The following is an 18,512-nucleotide window of genomic DNA, read 5'->3' as shown; positions in this document are numbered from 1 at the left end:
CAGAGATATCTAAACAGACAGAAGACAGCGCTGCGGTCGGCAACGCCTATATAAGACAACAAGTGTTGTTAGATCGGTTACTGTTTTTGAACCATTTGCACTCTAGCACAGACGATATTTAATTTACTGAACTTAGATTATATGTATCGATTTTTTAAGACAAGAGAAAGCAAAAAAAAAAAAAAAAAGGAATTAACACCGCTCTCTTGTTACAGTCAGTAGGCATCAGCACACTCTTATGTCATTCGTTGTCCTAGAAGGACGTAATATTTTGTGTGGCTCCACAGTTAGCCATATTGATACTTATTTGCAGAAAAGAGGCGCAGAATTAATAAGTCGCTCTCATTTGTGAAGTATCTACAATTATTTACCTAGAATTTTACGTGTCATTCATATCGTAATGTATATGTTGAAATGAATAGATGTTTTATTTAATCGTATGCTTTTCTCTGTTTTAGTAGTTTTAGTCACTCCATTGTCATGATTGAAGCTGAGGTCAGATATCAGACTGTGTACAAAAAATATATACTGAGCCCTGGCTACGTTCAGTACAACTTCGGATGTGCGAAGCTCGATAAATTCACGGCGTAAATTTTAATCTCTCAATTACTTATCCAAACAAACGACAAAAATAATAATTATTATTACAAATTATTATTATTATTATTTTATTTTATTTTTTATTTATTAAATGTTGCTACAATGGCAGGTTAACAACACGGAAGTGAGTTTGAAGGTGGTGTTATAGTCGGCACACGAGCCATGGGACACAGCATCTCCGAGGTGGTAATGAAGTAGAACGACGGCTGAACTGAATCGTTTAAGGTGACAAATGAAATCCTTCCGGAAACTGCTGCAGATTTCAATGCTTGGCGATCAACAAGTGTAGTGTCAGCATGCGAACCATTCAACGAAACAACATCGATATCGGCTTTCGGTGGTGGAGGTCTACTCGTGTACCCGTTGATGACTGCACGACACAAAGATTTACGCCTCATCTGGGCCCATTAACACCGACACTGGACTATTGATGACTGGAACAATGTTGCCCGGTCGGACGAGTCTCGTTTCAAATTGTATCGAGCGGATGGATGCGTACGGGTATGGAGACAACTCATGTATTCATGGACCCTGAAAGTCAGCAAGGGACTGTTCAAGCTGGTGGAGGCTCTGTAATGGTGTGGGGCGTGTGCAGCTGGAGCGTTATGGGACCCCTGATACTTCTAGATACGACTCTGACTGGTGTCACGTACGTAACATCATGTCTGATGACCTGCATCCGTTCATTGTGCATTCTGACGGACTTGGGAAATTCCAGCAGGACAATGCGACGCCCCACACGTCCAGAATTTCTACAGCGTGGCTCCAGTAACACTCTTCTGAGTTTAAACGCTTCCGCTGGCGACCAAACTCCCCAGACACGAACATTATTGAGCATGTGTGGGCTGCCTTGCAATGTTCTATTCAGAAAAGATCTCCAAACCCTCGTACTCTTACGGGTTTCCGGACAGCCCTGCGGATTCATAATGTCAGTTCCCTCTAGCACTACTTCAGACGTTAGTTGAGCCCATGCTACGTCCTGTTGCGGCACTTCTGCGTGTTCGAGGGGGCCCTACACGATATTAGACAGGTGTACCAGTTTCTTTGGCTCTTCAATGAATATTCGGATCATTAGCCTCAATTAATCTTCAAAATTCTGTGAGATCAGGATTTAAACCCACTAAACTTTCTTTGGGCCTCTGACTGCTTCGAAGACCTTTGCTTCTTCGTTTCATCGTAGAAAAGGGAGGTTATCAACAAACAAACTGGGTCACAATACATATAATAAAATAACGAAGGATCAGTAGGGTTGTACGTCACCTAGACAACCTGATCGCTGGAGACGAAGCACAAGTCGAATTCTTGTTTGGAGAATTAGGAAGGAAATCGACCATACCATTTCATCCCGGTATTTGGTGGTATTTGCCTGGACCTAAATCTGGACAACCAGACGCAGATTTCAACTGTCGTCCTCCCGAATATGAGGACCATTGCACCACCTTGCTCGGTCACATAGAGGGTGAACGCGTTTAAGTGCAGATATTCTCGTATGTAGTACGTTCGTATGTGCACCCATCAGTGTGTTGGTTGTTTTTTCTCTGCGTCAAACAGTCTTCCCACAAACATGTCACAAACTTTACGACCTGATGTTTTCTGCACAGCTGTGCCAGCAGCATTAAGTGGACTACACCTGTCAGTATAGACTAACCGTTTTAGGTTCACGTGTCAATACTTCAACACTTAACCTGCTGCCCAGGGAAAAATAAACATTAGTTAGTGGCTTGCTCTTGACACATACACTTGGTGGTACTAATCAATCTAAAAACGTATAACTTGTAATAGCTGTAGTTACTAGTCTGCAGATGACGTAAATATTAATATAGTACTGTTGAGTACAGCATCATCTGTCACTAAAAGAAATTTCTGCATATATACCCCTTACTCCCTGTATAATAATGTAATATAAACTAGACAAAATACAGAGAAGGAAAGACGCGAATAAAAAAAGAAATAAGAATAACCTTTGCTTATTATGACACCAGTGAACTGCGTGCACTTAGCAACCTCAAATTTCTTACGGATAAGGCGTCACCGGTGCCTAACTCTAGCTTCTGCGCGTTATCAACGTCACCTAGATTCATGGAGGGCAACAACTCTGGCTACAAAGTCCGAATGAAGGACAAAAAGCGGTCAAACCACGACAGTGATGTGTTTACTGTGACTGCCGTAGTATCAGCCCGTTTACTCTGCACTTGATCACTGATCACTGCTGATTCGTTTGCTCTTTGATTTGATATCAAAGTTGGTGTACTATTTCCTTTACCCCAAATTGCCCTGGCTGCCCTTTTTGCATAATCTTGTGCCCACCGGCAACTATCATACAGAGATTGAATTACAATGTTGTGCGATTCTTTTCATTTCCTAGGAGCATGTGTTCGGCTTACACAATAGTGTTGGGCACAACTGAAGAAAGCGAATGCGACGAGTGGCACTTGTTAGGAAAATAAAAACTTCAGTTGGACTAGCAACCTATTTACCATAATTTGATTGTGGGGCTTAGTTTCTGGATTTAGTTGGTGGGGAGATATTACTTCGTACTCCACAATGTTTGTGATATGACAATGATAGTTGAGATTACCTGAAAAACGGCGACGTTAACACCGATTAAAGCTAATGACTCTAAGACCACTGTTAAATGTTTGTCCAGCATTACGATGGATAATGCAATCGGGTTGTTCGCTTTTATATCTGTGGCACCTCATGCGTACTCTGTCATCTACTACGTTCTTTTCCTACTGAGTCTTGTCTGAAAACACTATTTGTTTCTGATTGGAATCCTTTTATTCTACATTGACGGTTTCTTTGTAGTCCGCGAAACCTGTAGTTTTGTATCAGTTATATCCCGCACAAAAGTTGAGGTATGTCTTATCCCGTATCGACGTCAGTTTTTGTGATTCATGAATAGATAGACTATTCTTTCGAATATCTTGTGCTTGTGTCTTCCCCGAAAAGGCCAATGTGGCGTTGGTACAACTCCTATGACCTGCAGTTTATAGCGTCCCCAGTGCTATATTATAAAAAAAGACTTAAAAGGCAGTATTTATAAAGAAGAGACATTTAAAAATTGAATAATATATTTTATCATGTAGCTGTAAAACAATAATTTCCCTGTCTAAGTTTCGAATGCAAAGAAATATAACAAAGTGATCTAAAGAGACAAGATACGCTCTTTTGTTAATTTTTTTAGTCGTCTTCACTTCTCTTGTCTTGATTGCGTATAGATGGACATCTTTCGAGTGCTGGCAAATGTAAGCGTATTTGTATGAGTTAAGCAGATAATATATTTATTTAATATTATTGTGCACTTTTAATTTATAAGAGGTGATCCCGATTTCATGTCCGTCTTCCTTGGATTAACCTGCATTCAAATAATTTACATTTCAACAATCGCAGCGGCCGAAACAGCCAACGACGCCATTACGTGGCGATATTAACTTATGAAAAATTTGCGGAAGCAAAAAACTCGCCCGTTATTAACATAATATTAATTTTTCTCCACAGCCGCCCGACGTTGTATAAAATACGTAGCTTTAAGATTCTTATTTTCAGTACCATAGCCGAGAGCCAGAGCCAGGACTCCGACTACGAGGCAATGGTTAACGGAGGTAAGAAAAAATACTCTCACGCGTGTGTGGGCCGCAATTGTAATTAATAACTAAAGATCTTTTGCTTTAAAGTGAGCTGACTAGCCGAGGAAATTAATATGAAAAGTGTATTCCAATGTTCAACTTGTATGCTCATGTTTTAAGATTCAGCGAGTCTAACATTCATTAACGTAACAAATAATTTAAGATTAATATTGTTAAAAAGGAGAACTTCACGAAAGCATTTAACCGTAAACCAAAATTGAATGAAATATTTTTATTAAGGCCCACCACGTAAGTCGGCAACAATCAAAATAATAATAATAATAATAATAATAATAATAATAATAATGTATTAAATTACGACGGCCGACGGACGCGAGAAGTTTTACATCGCTATTAATAACAGTGGCATAGGTGTACCACTAATCCCATTCAGATTCTCTAACATGGTAGTAGTGCCCCTGTGGTGTTGCCGTGCTACAATGTTCATGGAGACGAAACATTCGTCCACTGTAAATTCGTGTCGTATGGTGGCACGTCACGTTGTCTGTGCGTTTATATTCTTAGAACGCTATCGCAGAAACAGTTGCAACGTAGGGGCAACAAAAATTCGATTTTCAATACTTCGCGTAATTAGTGACTGAATTTAAAAATATGAAATCTCACCATAATAGTCGTGTCAAGGGGTACAACCTTATGTTAAAAGGTTGAGAAATATTACAGCTGTATTTAATCTGTCGTTTCTGAACACTGTAAGATCGTTTGAAAAAATTTCGGCTGAACTTATTTCCAGCTTTAGCTAGCTTTCTGAACCTATAACGACTGCAGACGAGTAACTACTGCTAGAAACTGTTCGTTTGTCCTGAGGCAGCTTAACTGAGGGAAACCTTTCCTAAGCTTCTCTCTTACGTGCTTAAAGGCAAATATTTTACACATTAACTGATTTGTAAAGTATTCAGACGTTTCAAGCTGTTTTCTACATGGGAATTCGAGACGTTTACTAGGAATGGCGATATAACAAGTAGACTACCACAGTCAAAAACGGGATTCGTGGCCAAGAAAAGTCTCCTAGTGTCAAACACAGGCCTTAATTTATGGAAGAAATTTCTGAGGAAGTACGTTTGGAGCACAGCATTGCATGTTTGTGAAACACAGACTACGGGGAAACCTAAACGGAAGAGAATTGAAGTATTTGAGATGTGGTGCTACAGAAGAATGTTGAAAATTAGGTGGACTGATAAGATAAGGAATGAGAAGGTTCTTCGCAGAATAGCGAGGAAAGGAGTATATGAAAAACACAGACAAGAGGAAAGGACACGACGATGGGACATCTGTTAAGACATCACGGAATAACTTCCATGTTACTAGAGGGAGCTGTAGAGGGTAAAAACTGTAGTGGAAGACAGAGATTGGAATACATTCGGCAAATAATTAGGACATAGGTTGCAAGTGTTACTTTGAGGTGAAGGGGTTGACACAGGAGAGGTTCGTGGCGGGACCCATCAAAATGAAAAAAAATCTCCACGCAACATTCAGGATTCTTCTGCGACCCATTAAGTAAGATTGACATTAGTGAGGCCACTGCCTAATCACCAGAACACGCTTTGACTGTGCGGCGGTGGCTCATGTAGGTACCAATGACGCGTGTCGCTTTGGATCGGAGGGGATTCTCTGTGGTTTCGGGCGGCTATCGGAAATGGTAAAGACTGCTAGTCTTTCTTGCGAGATTAATCTATCGTTTCTGAACACTGTAAGATCGTTTGAAAAAATTTCGGCAGAACTTATTTCCAGATTTAGCCAGCTTTCTGAACCTATAACGAGTTGAGCTTCAGTGCTTCCTATTAGGGCTCTATCCGCAGCATCGTCGATAAAACCGACTGTGGTCCTTTGGTGCAGAGCCGAGTGGAGGGTTAAATAGAGGTTCAGGCGGTTCTGTGACCGTGTAAGCTGCAGATTTCTTGGCTTGCACCATCGGGTGGTGGGTTTCCGGGTTCCGCTTAATAGGTCAGGAGTCAACTACACACAGGAAGCGGCTACACGGGTAGCGGGGGCTGTGTGGAAGGGACTGGACGGTTTTTTAGGTTAGAGGGTCTTAGGGAATCACAGAAAGGGCGTCCGTCTAGAAGGGAGCAGGTAAAACATAGTAAGTTAGTTGTAGAAACGATCGGTATTGTAGTTGTAAATTGTCGTAGCTTTGTTGGGAAAGAACCAGAGGTCCGAGCCCTAATAGGAAGCACTGAAGCTCAACTCGTTATAGGTTCAGCTGGATAAACCTGGAAATAAGTTCAGCCGAAATTTTTTCAAACGATCTTACAGTGTTCAGAAACGATAGATTAAATACAGTTGGTGGTGGAGTATTTATTGCTGTCAGAAGTAGTTTGCCTGGTAGTGAAATTGAAGTAGATAGTTCCTGCGAAACAGTATGGGTAGAGGTTATACTTGATAATGGGACTAAACTGTTAACTGGGTCGTTTTACCGACCCCCGACTCAGAACATATAGCTGCTAAACAGTTCAAAGAAAACTTGAGTCTAATTTCACATAGGTTCCCCACTCATACAACTACTTCAATCTACCCTCGACATGCTAGAAAAATTATACGTTTAAAGCCGGCGGCAGGCATAAAACGTCATCTAAAATTGTACTGAATGCATTCTCAAAAAATTATTTTGAACAATTAGTTCATGAGCCCACTCGAAGTGTAAATGGTTGCAAAAGCGTACTAGACCTCTTAGCAACAAATAATCCTGGACAAGTACTGAGTATTGTGCCGAATACAGGGATTAGCGACCACAAGGCAATTGCTGCTAGGCTGAATACCGTAACACCTACAACCATCAAAAAGGAACGCAAAGTATATCTATAAAAAAAGCTGATAAAAATGCTCTTAACGCCTTTTTAAGAGACAATCTTCGCTCCTTCTGATCTGATCATGTAAGCGTAGAAAAGTTGTGGAACGATTTCAAAGAGATAGTATCGACAGCAATTGAGAGATATATACCACATAAATTAATAAGTGATGATACTGATTTCCCATGGGTACACAAAACGGGTCAGATCGCTGTTGCAGAAGCAGCGAAAAAAGCGCACCAAATTTAAAAGAACGCAAAATCCCCAATACTGTCAAAGTTTTATAGAAGTTCTCAATCTAGCCTGTACTTCAATGCGAGATGTTTCTAATAATTTCCACAACGAAACTTTCTCGAAATCTGGCAGAAAACCCAAAGAGATTCTGCTCATACATAAAGCACACCAGCGGCAAAACGCAATCAATACCTTCACTGTGCGATAACAACGGTGAAGTCACTGATGACAGTGCCACTACAGCAGAGTTATTAAACACTGTTTTCCGAAACCCCTTCACCAAAGAAGACGATGTAAATATTCCTGAATTCCAATCAAGAACAACTGCCAAGATGAGGAACATAGAAGTAGATACCCTCGGTGTTGCAAAGCAGCTTAAATCACTTGATAAAGGCTAGGCTTCCGGTCGAGATTGTATACCAGTCAGGTTCCTCTCAGAGAATGCTAATACAATAGCTCCATATCTAGAAATTATATACGACCGTTCGGTCACAGGAAGATCCTAAAGACTGGAAAATTGCTCAAGTCACACCAATACCCAAAAAGGGAAGTGGGAGTAATCCTTTGAATTACAAGCCCACATCACTAGTGTCGATTTGCAGTAGGGTTCTGGAACATATATTGTATTCGAACATTATGAAGTGCCTTAAAAAAGACGATTTATCAACACATAGTCAGCACGGATTCAGAAAGTATCGTTTTTGTGAAACACAACTAGCTCTTTATACTCATGAAGTAATGAGTGTTATCGGCAGGGGATGTCAAATTGAATCCACATTTTTAGATTTCCAGAAGGCTTTCGACACCGTTCCTCACAAGCGTCTTCTAACCAAACTGCGTGCCTATAGAATATCGCCTCAGTTGTGCGACTGGATTCGTGATTTACTGTCAGAAGGGTCACAGTTCGTAGTAATAGACGGAAAGTCATCGAGTAAAACAGAAGTAATATCCAGCGTTCCCCAAGCAGGTGTTATAGGCTTTCTATTGTTCCTGATCTATATTAACGACATAGAAGACAATCTTAGATTGTTTGCAGATGATGCTGTCATTTAACGTATTGCAAAGTCATCAGATGACCAAACGAATTGTAAAATGAATTAGGTAAGATATCTGTATCGTGTGAAAAGTGGCAATTGATCCTGAATAAAGAAAAGTGTGAAGTTATTCACGTGAGTACTAAAAGAAATCCACTAAATTTTGGCTAAGCGATAAATCACACAAATCTGAAGGCTGTAAATTCAACTAAATACTTAGGGATTACAATTACAAATACGCTAAATTGGAACGATCACATAGACATCGTTTGGGTAGAGCAAACCGAAGACTGTGCTTCATTGGCAGAACACTTATAAGGTACAACAGGTCTACCAAAGAGACTGCTTACACTACGCTTGTCCGCCCTATTCTGGAGTACTGCTGCGCGGTGTCGGATCCGCATCAGGTGGAGCTGACGGATGACATCGAAAAAGTACAAAGAAGGGCAGCTCGTTTTATATTATCGCGAAGTAGGGGAGATAGTGCCACAGACATGATACGTGAATTGGAGTGACAATCATTAAAACAGAGGCGTTTTTCGCTGGACGGGATCTTCTCATGAAATTTCAATCACCAGTTTTCTCCTCCGATTGCGAAAACGTTTTGTTGGCACCCACCTACATAGGGAGAAATGATCACCACGATAAAATGAGAGAAATCAGGGCTCGCACAGAAAAATTTAAGTGCCTGCTTTTCCCGCGCGCCGTTCGAGAGTGGAGCGGTAGAGAGACAGCTTGAAGGTGGTTCATTGAACCCTCTGCCAGGCACTCTATTGTGAATAGCAGACTAATCACGTAGATGTAGATGAATATAACATGGCTTACTTTGAATTGTCTGTAGAAGTCCTATCACCTGCATACAACCTTTATTGCATGACGGTTTTCACAAAGAGTAGTGTGTGATACTTTTCTTTTGCAAGTGTTGCTTCATTTTCAAAATGACTGAACCGGCGCTTGTTGACTCAACTTCAAATGGGCAACAGTCGCCAGATCGGCATCTACCATGAATATGAGAAATAATACCCTGAAACAGCGTTGTTTTGAAATAGTTTGTCAGTGTAGCTCGTGCATTCTGCGCCTGTTGTGCGACTCATACAGACACAGTTTTGTCACAACAAACTGCACATAAAATTTTATTTGAAAACACATTTTCACTGCGACACCAGCTAGTACATGCTGTAGAAGATGGAGAAGTTCATCCCTTCAGCATCAGAACTTCAAGGCACAATCCAATCTCCGACGTGATTTTAACATTGTAACTATATAACTATATTTAGCAATTTACCCTATGTTTTAAGTAAATAGCGCAATGAAACATTCTTTCCGCTTGGAAAGAAAATGCCCATAACTGACTTTTTTTTTTGATCCGACGCAAGGCGACATTAACTGAGATAGGATTTTGCACCATTCCGATTTACTGTCGGAGACTCTGATTGAACAGCTATCCTAAAACCGACGGCATTGATCCGCATTCTTCTTACATCGTAAAGTTAATGTTCATAATTACATTATGGCGTAACAGCCATTATGACAGAGGTCACTAAAGGAGATGGGTACTCACGGTGATCATTGTTGAGGCGTCGTATATTCTCTCATTTTCGGGATACTCCCTGTCCCTTAGTATGAGGTTCACGCCGTACCAGAAGGCCAGACCATAGCTGCCAAAGGTGCAGAGCCAAAGCACCGAGTTTCCGAGACCCATGATGACGTTCTTCTTAACGCTCATTTTTATTGCTCCAAGCAACTTCGTGTTGTATCTAAAAAAGGAAATAATGAACAAAATTTTTATCAACTTATTATACTATAAAAAACGATTCGCTTTAACAGATTTTAATAGATTAAATCAGTCTCGTATCTGTTTGTTTGTTAGGACTCGTCCGGTTAGTGTGCTTCGAAGTCGTCATTGGGTGTCAGTAAGGAACCAATTTTTCAGACCTATTAGTAAGCACGTTGTCAGTTGTGGCGTGAGTTCGCAATGAACAGAAGCCGTTGATAATGAATGGCTGTAGCACGCCTCTGACGTTGTCCAAGAGGACCACAGGGGACGTGCCCGAACAAGTTCGAAATTATATGCACACACAACTTGCAATGTACGATTTCTTTGCTTCCCCCTGAGACACCCCCCAGTGATCTGAGTATACTAGCAAATCATTCTACCATTATTAATAAAGGGAATAAATTTCCTAGACGAGTTTGCGATAATTATGAATATTTATTGAATAAAACCGTCCTGAGCCATTTAGACTGTTTTATTCACAAAATAACCAGCCTGCAGCTGTTTGTCTCTTTCGTTATAGGCCTAACATATATCATATAGTAGCGCCGCTAGCGTCACATTATCTTCAAAACCCAATGCGACAAGTGTTGTCATCCTACCAAACTTTCTTAGGCCCTTTGACTACTTCAATCTCGAAGAAATGCGGCTCCTTCGTTTCATCTGAGAAATACGGACAGATTATCAACAAACAAATTCGGCCGCAAGAACACATATCATAAGGGAACCGAAAAAAGACTAACCACTCAGCAGCATCAAGGTTTTGCCAAGTTTAGGAACGCTCTGGAAACCTACTTAAGTTGTAGTCCAGTCTGCGATAGGAAACTCCTTTATTCAGTTCTCCGCTACTATGTCACTCCTTATGCAAACAAGTCTCATTATTTTACATCAAACTACGATCATCTAATGCTTATGAAAGTGTTCAGTATCACGCGAATTAAGGTGCGCTATTGTACAAACATTATCCTTTTTATGTGCAAGCATGTCCTAACACCTCTGTGCCATGATCATACCTATTCTAACGAAAATTATGCACAAATATTAAAGTCCATTGTGATTTTATTGTTATTGTCTACATTTTTGTAAGACAACTTGCAGTCTAAAACGAAATGATTTTATTGTAAGGTTGATTGGAAAGTTATGACATCATTTCACCTATGAACGTCACTTTGTTGTACGAAAATATTTTGCGGGTACTTACAGTCATTTCTGCGGCTCCTATCCCTTTCTGCATGTTCAACTGTAGTAAGAGCACACACAGAAACACGGTTCATTCTTTTACTGAATAACACAAGCAAGCTAAAACTACAAAATTTCACAAAATAACAAAGTTTGGTCCTCGTAGATATTCAATTGTTTCCATTCTCCTTCTGGCATTTCACTTAACCTTCGTTTTCATTCTATCCCCCCCTCTTACACTCTTTGTCTACGCCTGTGTGTGGGTCTCTGCGTGTGTGTGTTTCTTTTTATTTGTTTGTTGTATTTTTTTGTTTAGTTCCTTAATGTGTTAAATGGACAAGACTGTGGCTGGAATTTAGTATTTTCAAACCTGTGCCTATTTTAGTTGGATGGCGACTGTGGATCATCAAGTGTCCTGCAGATGTGGTATGTGAGCTACTTCTTTTTAGAACCTTGAGGGGTTCGGAACATGTTGTTTTAAAATTTTCGCGCATAAAAATTACCTTTATAGATATAATTAGACGTAAATCGTCAACTAACCTCACAATAATACCATTTGGTTCGTAGTATTATGAAAAGATGGTCTTACAGTAACTAACAACAATAGAGGATAAGGTAAAACTCATAAAAGACTTAAAATGTTCACGCTTAGTTTTTATTACAATAGCTGTGTACTTAAAAAATGTTCTCATTTCACAAGCCATTATAAAAATACCCAATGATGACTGCACAGAGAGGCTAAAACGTTGATTGTTTAATAGGTGTATCTGGATTCCCATAATTTAATCTGCAAACAGTTCTATACCGGTACTGTTAGAGCTTCAGAACCAAATGGCGATGGTTCAGTAATATTTTTTACCATCAGGTTGCTTGCTGCCCGAGCCTGCACTCGCTCACCGCTTCTCCAGAACCATCGTTCTCTCGCCTTGTGCGATCACCTGCTGCACACTTCCTATCGTAATACTGTCTGACTGGCTGTATCGTAATAGTTAACACTAGTTTCCTTGGATTGGTGTTCAAGTTCTTGTCTGCGAATCTTTGAAGATACCATCTTTGGGCTACGTTCTAGCCATTCTCCGCACGCACGTGCGCGTTGTGTGTGTGTGTGTGTGTGTGTGTGTGTGTGTGTGTGTATGTGTGGACGCGTGCGTGTGAGTGTTCGTCTGCATGCGTATTCAAAACTTCCACGCGCTATTCACCTGTGTCGGATATTTAGAGACATTTTGATAAAACATCTTCTAAACAAAAAAGTAAATGGTAGTTACTTCAAAAAATAGCTTGTGCTATTGGATGTGGTATAATTCATTACGGTTGTTCTGCAGTCACGAAAATGAGGAACCCTGCAAATTGTTAATAAGCAAATAGAGTCGTAGGGCTGAGCGTTTAGTTCGCTGTTGACGGGCTGCTGAACATGAATAATCTGTCTTCTTGTGGTAAGTATTTCATTTAAAACAGAAATCTCTGTCGTAACATAAAACTCTAGGAACAAGGTCATCGTTGTTGTGCGGGGTGAAATTGAATTTTATTTTTAACTTAGAGATACATTAGATCTCGCAAAAGATAGTAATATATTGCCAAACATTGTGAATCTTTGGATTACTTCTTTGATGCTTGAGTAGTCCCCGCCCGGAGGTCATTATAGGGGATCACTGTACCTCTAGAATATTTTACGCTAGGGGATGCCATCTTCAGTAGAGCTGCATGTCTTCAGTAAGTATAATGGCTGTAATATTCTCTGGTTTTCGTCCTTTGCTGTACCAACATAGCAGGGCCACATAGGCTAATGTTACAAAGCTAAGTCAGTCCATGATCCAGATTGTTCCCCCGGTAATTTCTAAAAAGGCAGTAGTCCTTCTTCACGGACCACAAGTCAGTCTGGCTTCTCATGAGGGTCTCATCATGAAAAATAAATCTGGCACTCTACGCATAAGAGAAAAGAATGTTAGGTGCCTTAATTAAATAAATAGGTTAGAGAACTTAAAAACAGAGATGGGGACTTTGAAAGATGTAGTGGAAGATAGGGAAGTGCTGTAGGAGAGAGAACAGAACTTCTGGTCAGTTAAGTATGGGGTTATCAACACGTCATTAAATAGGCGCGCCGCAAGAGTAGGTTTAATAATAAATAAGAAAATACGAATGCTGTGAACCACTCTGAATAGCGTAGTGTACGCATTATCCTAGCCAAGACCCGCTCCAATATTACAATATTCGGTATATGTCTGCTAGTTTCGCAGATGATGAGGATGTTGAAAGAATCTTTCGTTCCCTCGAGTTCATATGCCAGTTGAAGTGTGAACTTCTTGGTTTCGATTTTCTTGTTCGTTACTATGTTATAGATGACCCATACAGTTTTTGCCGCCATGTCCCTTATGTTGTAGAAGACACACATTGGCCGTCTCCTACATGTAACCTTCGTAGTATATTTACGGGTCATTTCATCAACCACGTCCACCCCGTACTTTATTACATTGTAGAACGTTACGGTTTCAGTTTTTTCTTTCCTTTCTTGCTTATTGCTACTTCAGCATGTAGCGTACTCAGAAGAATGATATTTTTATTCTTCTTTCCTTGGTATACACCCAAGGTGTATTCTGTGTTGCCACTATTGTGCAGTATTGTGGTGGAATGTATTTCAGCATTCGGCATCCTTACTTCATCGGAAACTTCACGGTGGATCTTGTTCACTGTACCAACTAATGAAGTTTTCTTTTGTTTGAGTTATTAGCAAGTTGAAGAGACGTAAAGAAGTTGTCTGTGGTCATGTTTCTTCCTTGATTTACAAAAGGTTCCATGAGACACAGAACGACGTACTCAGCAAGTTATACTTACATGGATATGGTGTCTGTTCTTTCGGACATGTCTGAAAGAACAGACACCATATCCACATAAGTATACAGTTCTGGCAATACCGGACATGACCTTCTTCTTCTGTGCAGATGAACACATATTACCCGAACTCTTACGGGGCTTGGTAAGAATGTCTTCCATGAGTAATGAGTGTGTTGGGTAGGGACACTACGAATGTAGTGTGTGGACGTACGAGGTGTGACAATAAAGTAGTGAGACTGATGTGAAATAAATGTCAAGTTTAGTGTTGTCTCCTTCAAAGTGGTTCCCTTCTGATTGCACACACTTTTTCCAGCGTTTCTGCCATTGAAGGTAACATTTCTGGAACTCATCTCCTGTAATATCCTCCGAGACCCTCGTCACAGCTTTTTGGACATCTTGTGTTGTTTGAAAATGGTGTCCCTTGACCGCCGTTTTGACTCTTAGAAATAGAAAAAAGTTGCACGGAGCGATATCTGGTGAACAAGGTGGCTGTGGTAGTAATGAAATTTGTTTTGAGGTTAAAAATTGCTTTACTGACAGAGCAGTATGGCTGGCTGGTTGGCTCTGAGCACTATGGGACTTAACTTCTGTGGTCATCAGTCCCAGAGCAGTATGGGATTGCGCATTGTCGTGGTGCAGAATCCAATTAACAGCAATGGTGGCATGGACACGAAGAAGGCTTTTACGAAGCTTTTCTAAAATTTCTTTGTAGTAATGTTGGTTAGCTGTTTGTCCAAGAGGCACCCAATTTTTATGAACAAGAATCAAAGAAGCACACAAGCATGCAGTTCACTCTTCATTTTGATATGCGAGCTTTTTTGGGTCTAAGTGCTCCCTTTCAGCACAATTGCAAACTTTGGCGTTTTGTCTCTGGATCGTACTCAAAAGACCAACTTTCATCACCAGTGATAACACGGCTCAACAATTCTGGATTGATTTCCGTTTGCTCTAACAGATCGGCTGCCACATTTTCCCGTGTTTCTCGTTGTTGTGATGTGAGATTTTTGGGGACCATTTCTGCACAAATCTTTATCATACCAAGATCTCCAGTTATTATTAGACGAACCATTTCTAGATCGATGATTAGTTCTTCTGCAATCATTTTCACGGATAATCTTCGATCAGATCGTACGAGTTCACACACACTGGCCAGGTTGACATCCGTCCATTAGGTTGATGGTCGTCCACTGTGGTCTTCATCTTCAACATTCGTTCTGCGTTCACTAAACATTATATGCCAATGAAAAACTTGAACTCTTGACATAACCTCCTCTCCAAAAGCCTTCTTACCGTAAGCTGTCATCGCGTTTTCACCCAGTTTAACGCAAAAAAGAAATGGCATACAGTTGCATAATATTATGCGGCTCCATTTCCATGACGAGAGACACAAACACGTGTTAACTTATTACAGCACAACACACGACTCAGCAGTTGCATCGATGTGCCGCTTGGACTAGAAGCAGCTTATACACCATGATCAAAGATATTGTGCCTAAGCAAGCCTGCAGGGTTGCCACATCTTGCAAAGAAAATCAGTCTCATTACTTTATTTTCGCACCTCATATAAGGCGAGAATGTGGTTCTTGCGGGAGGCGTGTGCGAGATAGTCCCTGCAGTCGCACTGTCCTCTGTGCACTCGATGGCTCAGATGGATAGAGCGTCTGCCATATAAGCAGGAGATCCTGGGCGCGAGTCCTGGTCGAGGCACACATTTTCACCTGTCCCCGCTGATGTATATCAACGCCCATCAGCAGCTGAAGGTATTAATACATAATTCTAATTACTCAGCAAGTGGTTGTTTTTCTCTATGCATGTCTCTTTGCCGAGGTATGGAAAAGTATGACATATATACTTCGTCATTACATCAACAGCCAACCAGAATTTGAGAACTTTCCTCAAATTGCAGATACGAGAGCAGATTTGTTGGCTGCCAGGCCTTCAGCCTGGGTTAATTTTTCATCAGAACGGTGAAATCTGAGAAGCTCCTGAAACCTGTCCCTCGGCATAATGTCCTTGATAAAAGAAGGCCCCCAAGAGCGCGATGAGAGATCATCCACAGACATACCTTTTGTGCACAATACACCCTGAACATTCATGATGGCTATCAGTTTCTCTAGTTCCTCAAGTGACACAGTCCAGTCATTGTTCTTTAGTACTTTTCAAGCATTTGATTTTGCATATTTCTTCATGAGACGTAGCATTGCTTCAGAAAAAAACAAGATGGAAGGCTGTCTACTCGTTCGCAAGCATAAGCAATGGGACCTCCTCTCTCCTTCAGAACATTCACAGCTAACCGCCTTCCTGAAGATGAATAATTTCCAATCTCCCACACGGTTCTATCCCTTGCAATCATCTTTGTAGACTCTTCCACCCGTACCTGCTGTGGTGAAAGAGGTGATGATTGACATATATCAGCATTTGAATCCCTTTCCACTAATCGCCCCTCTCTCACAATGTCTCCATATTCACTTGTGTCAGGTACATAATCATCATCTTCACCAGTCAAGTCAATTTCCGTTTCAACTTCGGAATTCTCTAATAGATGTAACACTTCCTCAGAAAGTCCACGCTGACGATACATGTTCGAAAACGTGTTTCACGTACAAAGACTGCCTGAGTGACACAACATCAGCTGTGGTGGACTGGAATGTACACGTGCCAAGTTACAACAATGAGGAGTAACTGCTCTATGTTACTGCTCACTGTTGACACTGTACTGTTGTATAATTTACACATATTCAGAAGAGAAATTACTGTGGGGTCAAATTGACTCCTTCCGCCGTCCCAGGTATACTGAATGAAATGGCGAAAAAAATTAAAATATTTTGTAAATACTAAAACATCTTCAGAAAGAGGAGAAAAAATTAGAAAAAGTCATATCATTTCATTAACGAAATAAATTTGATATGACATTGAATGAAAAACGTATGGCAGGGGCCATTTTGATCCCTTCCGCTGCTCTAGTGTTAATGATTATTGCAAAGTTTTAGCGAAGTCCCTTGATGGTGTGACACCAGTGCTCGCTCACCTCTCGGACTCCTTGTCCTGCCCACCGAAGGCGATGACGGTGCGGATGGCGCTGAGCACCTCCTCCGCGATCGCGCCCGCCTTGCCGTACTCGGCCAGCTCCTTCTTGGAGAGCCGCGACGAGAAGACCTCGATGACGGAGAGCGACGCCATGATGATGGGGAACGAGATGAGGCAGATGAGCGCCAGCTCCCAGCCGCGCACCAGCGCCAGCACCAGGCCGCCCAGGAACGTCACCAGGTACGTCGCGAACATCACCACCTTCTCTCCGATGCCGTCTTCCATCTTCGTCAAGTCTCTGAAAGAATCCATCGTGCAGACCTCGTATTTTGCCCGTTGCAGATCAAATACTGCAATGTGCGCTTAACGTTATATACGTGCGTGTCAAAATATTATGACCACTGTCCACCGCACATTCAATGTAGCCTGGTGGCGTTGCGTGACTTGGCACACACAGAGCAAAGAAATCATTCTAGCGACGGTACGGGCTGCTCACTAGGAATCCAGTGACATAAGCGACTCTGAGAAAGGGCGGCTGGGATCAAGCTTTCGGAAACGGTGAAACTGGTCGTCCGTTTGGGTGCTGCTGGAAGAAGGATGGTGCAACCACCAGTGGGTGACCAGGTGTTGGACGTTGATGCCTCTTCAGAGGACGTGGAGGTCGGAGGCTTGTCCGCTTTCAGTAACAGGGTACGCTACGATCTGTGGTTGTCATTACGACAATGTACACTGCTGGTGTAGTACAAGTGTTTCGGAACACATCACTTAGTCACTTAGTGCAAATTGTTGGATTTGGGGATTTAGCAGCAGACGAACCCTGCGTTTCCATGTTGACCAAACGATATCGTCACTTATGATTACAGAGGAGATGGGATCATCAAGATTTTGCTGTGGATCAAGATATCGCCTTGTCCGATGAATCATGTTTCTTGTTACACGAGATGGATGGTCGCGTCTGGATACACCGTCATCATGGCAAACGGCTGTCAGAAACATGGAAATATGGACCGTGCCACGAATGCAAGCGACTGGGGGCAGTTAGCTTTCGGTAGTAACCGAAGGCACCAAGACAGCTTTAAAAAAACTGAAAACTGAAACAGTTTCTCTTTGACAGCTACTCCCATTCTATAGAAGAATTTGTATTACTGTAATGTGTAGAAAGTGGTGGGTAGGAATTACTAACTCAAGTCCATAATTTTTTTTCAAAAATACGGTTTATAAATGTTCAGCACGTGACTGTAAAATGACTTGTTCGGCATCATTACGATTTACGAACGCCATACGATACAATATTGCACTGTCTGTGATATTTGCCGCAGTGCCTGTTCCTCTGGACAATCATGCATGTCCGAAAAGAAATTATATCGTAATTCGGAATAACACAGGCACTGCAATATCG

At 41.3% G+C, this 18,512-nt stretch overlaps 1 protein-coding gene across 3 annotated transcripts in view; it reads right to left on the bottom strand.

The window, feature by feature from the left end:
* Positions 1–18,512, bottom strand: part of LOC126174877 (ATP-dependent translocase ABCB1-like) — a 263,560-nt gene that overhangs the window by 124,971 nt on the left and 120,077 nt on the right. For all 3 annotated transcript variants that reach the window (XM_049921293.1, XM_049921290.1, XM_049921292.1), the window contains 2 exons: positions 17,115–17,411; positions 9,866–10,061 (listed from right to left, as the gene is read on the bottom strand). In XM_049921293.1, the coding sequence (XP_049777250.1) occupies positions 9,866–10,061; positions 17,115–17,411 (493 nt within the window). The remainder of the gene's footprint in view (positions 1–9,865; positions 10,062–17,114; positions 17,412–18,512) is intronic.

The sequence above is a fragment of the Schistocerca cancellata genome, chromosome 3 (genome assembly GCF_023864275.1).
Source record: "Schistocerca cancellata isolate TAMUIC-IGC-003103 chromosome 3, iqSchCanc2.1, whole genome shotgun sequence".
In the NCBI taxonomy this organism is placed as follows: Eukaryota; Metazoa; Arthropoda; class Insecta; order Orthoptera; family Acrididae; genus Schistocerca; species Schistocerca cancellata.
This window is presented reverse-complemented; position numbering and strand designations above follow the sequence as displayed.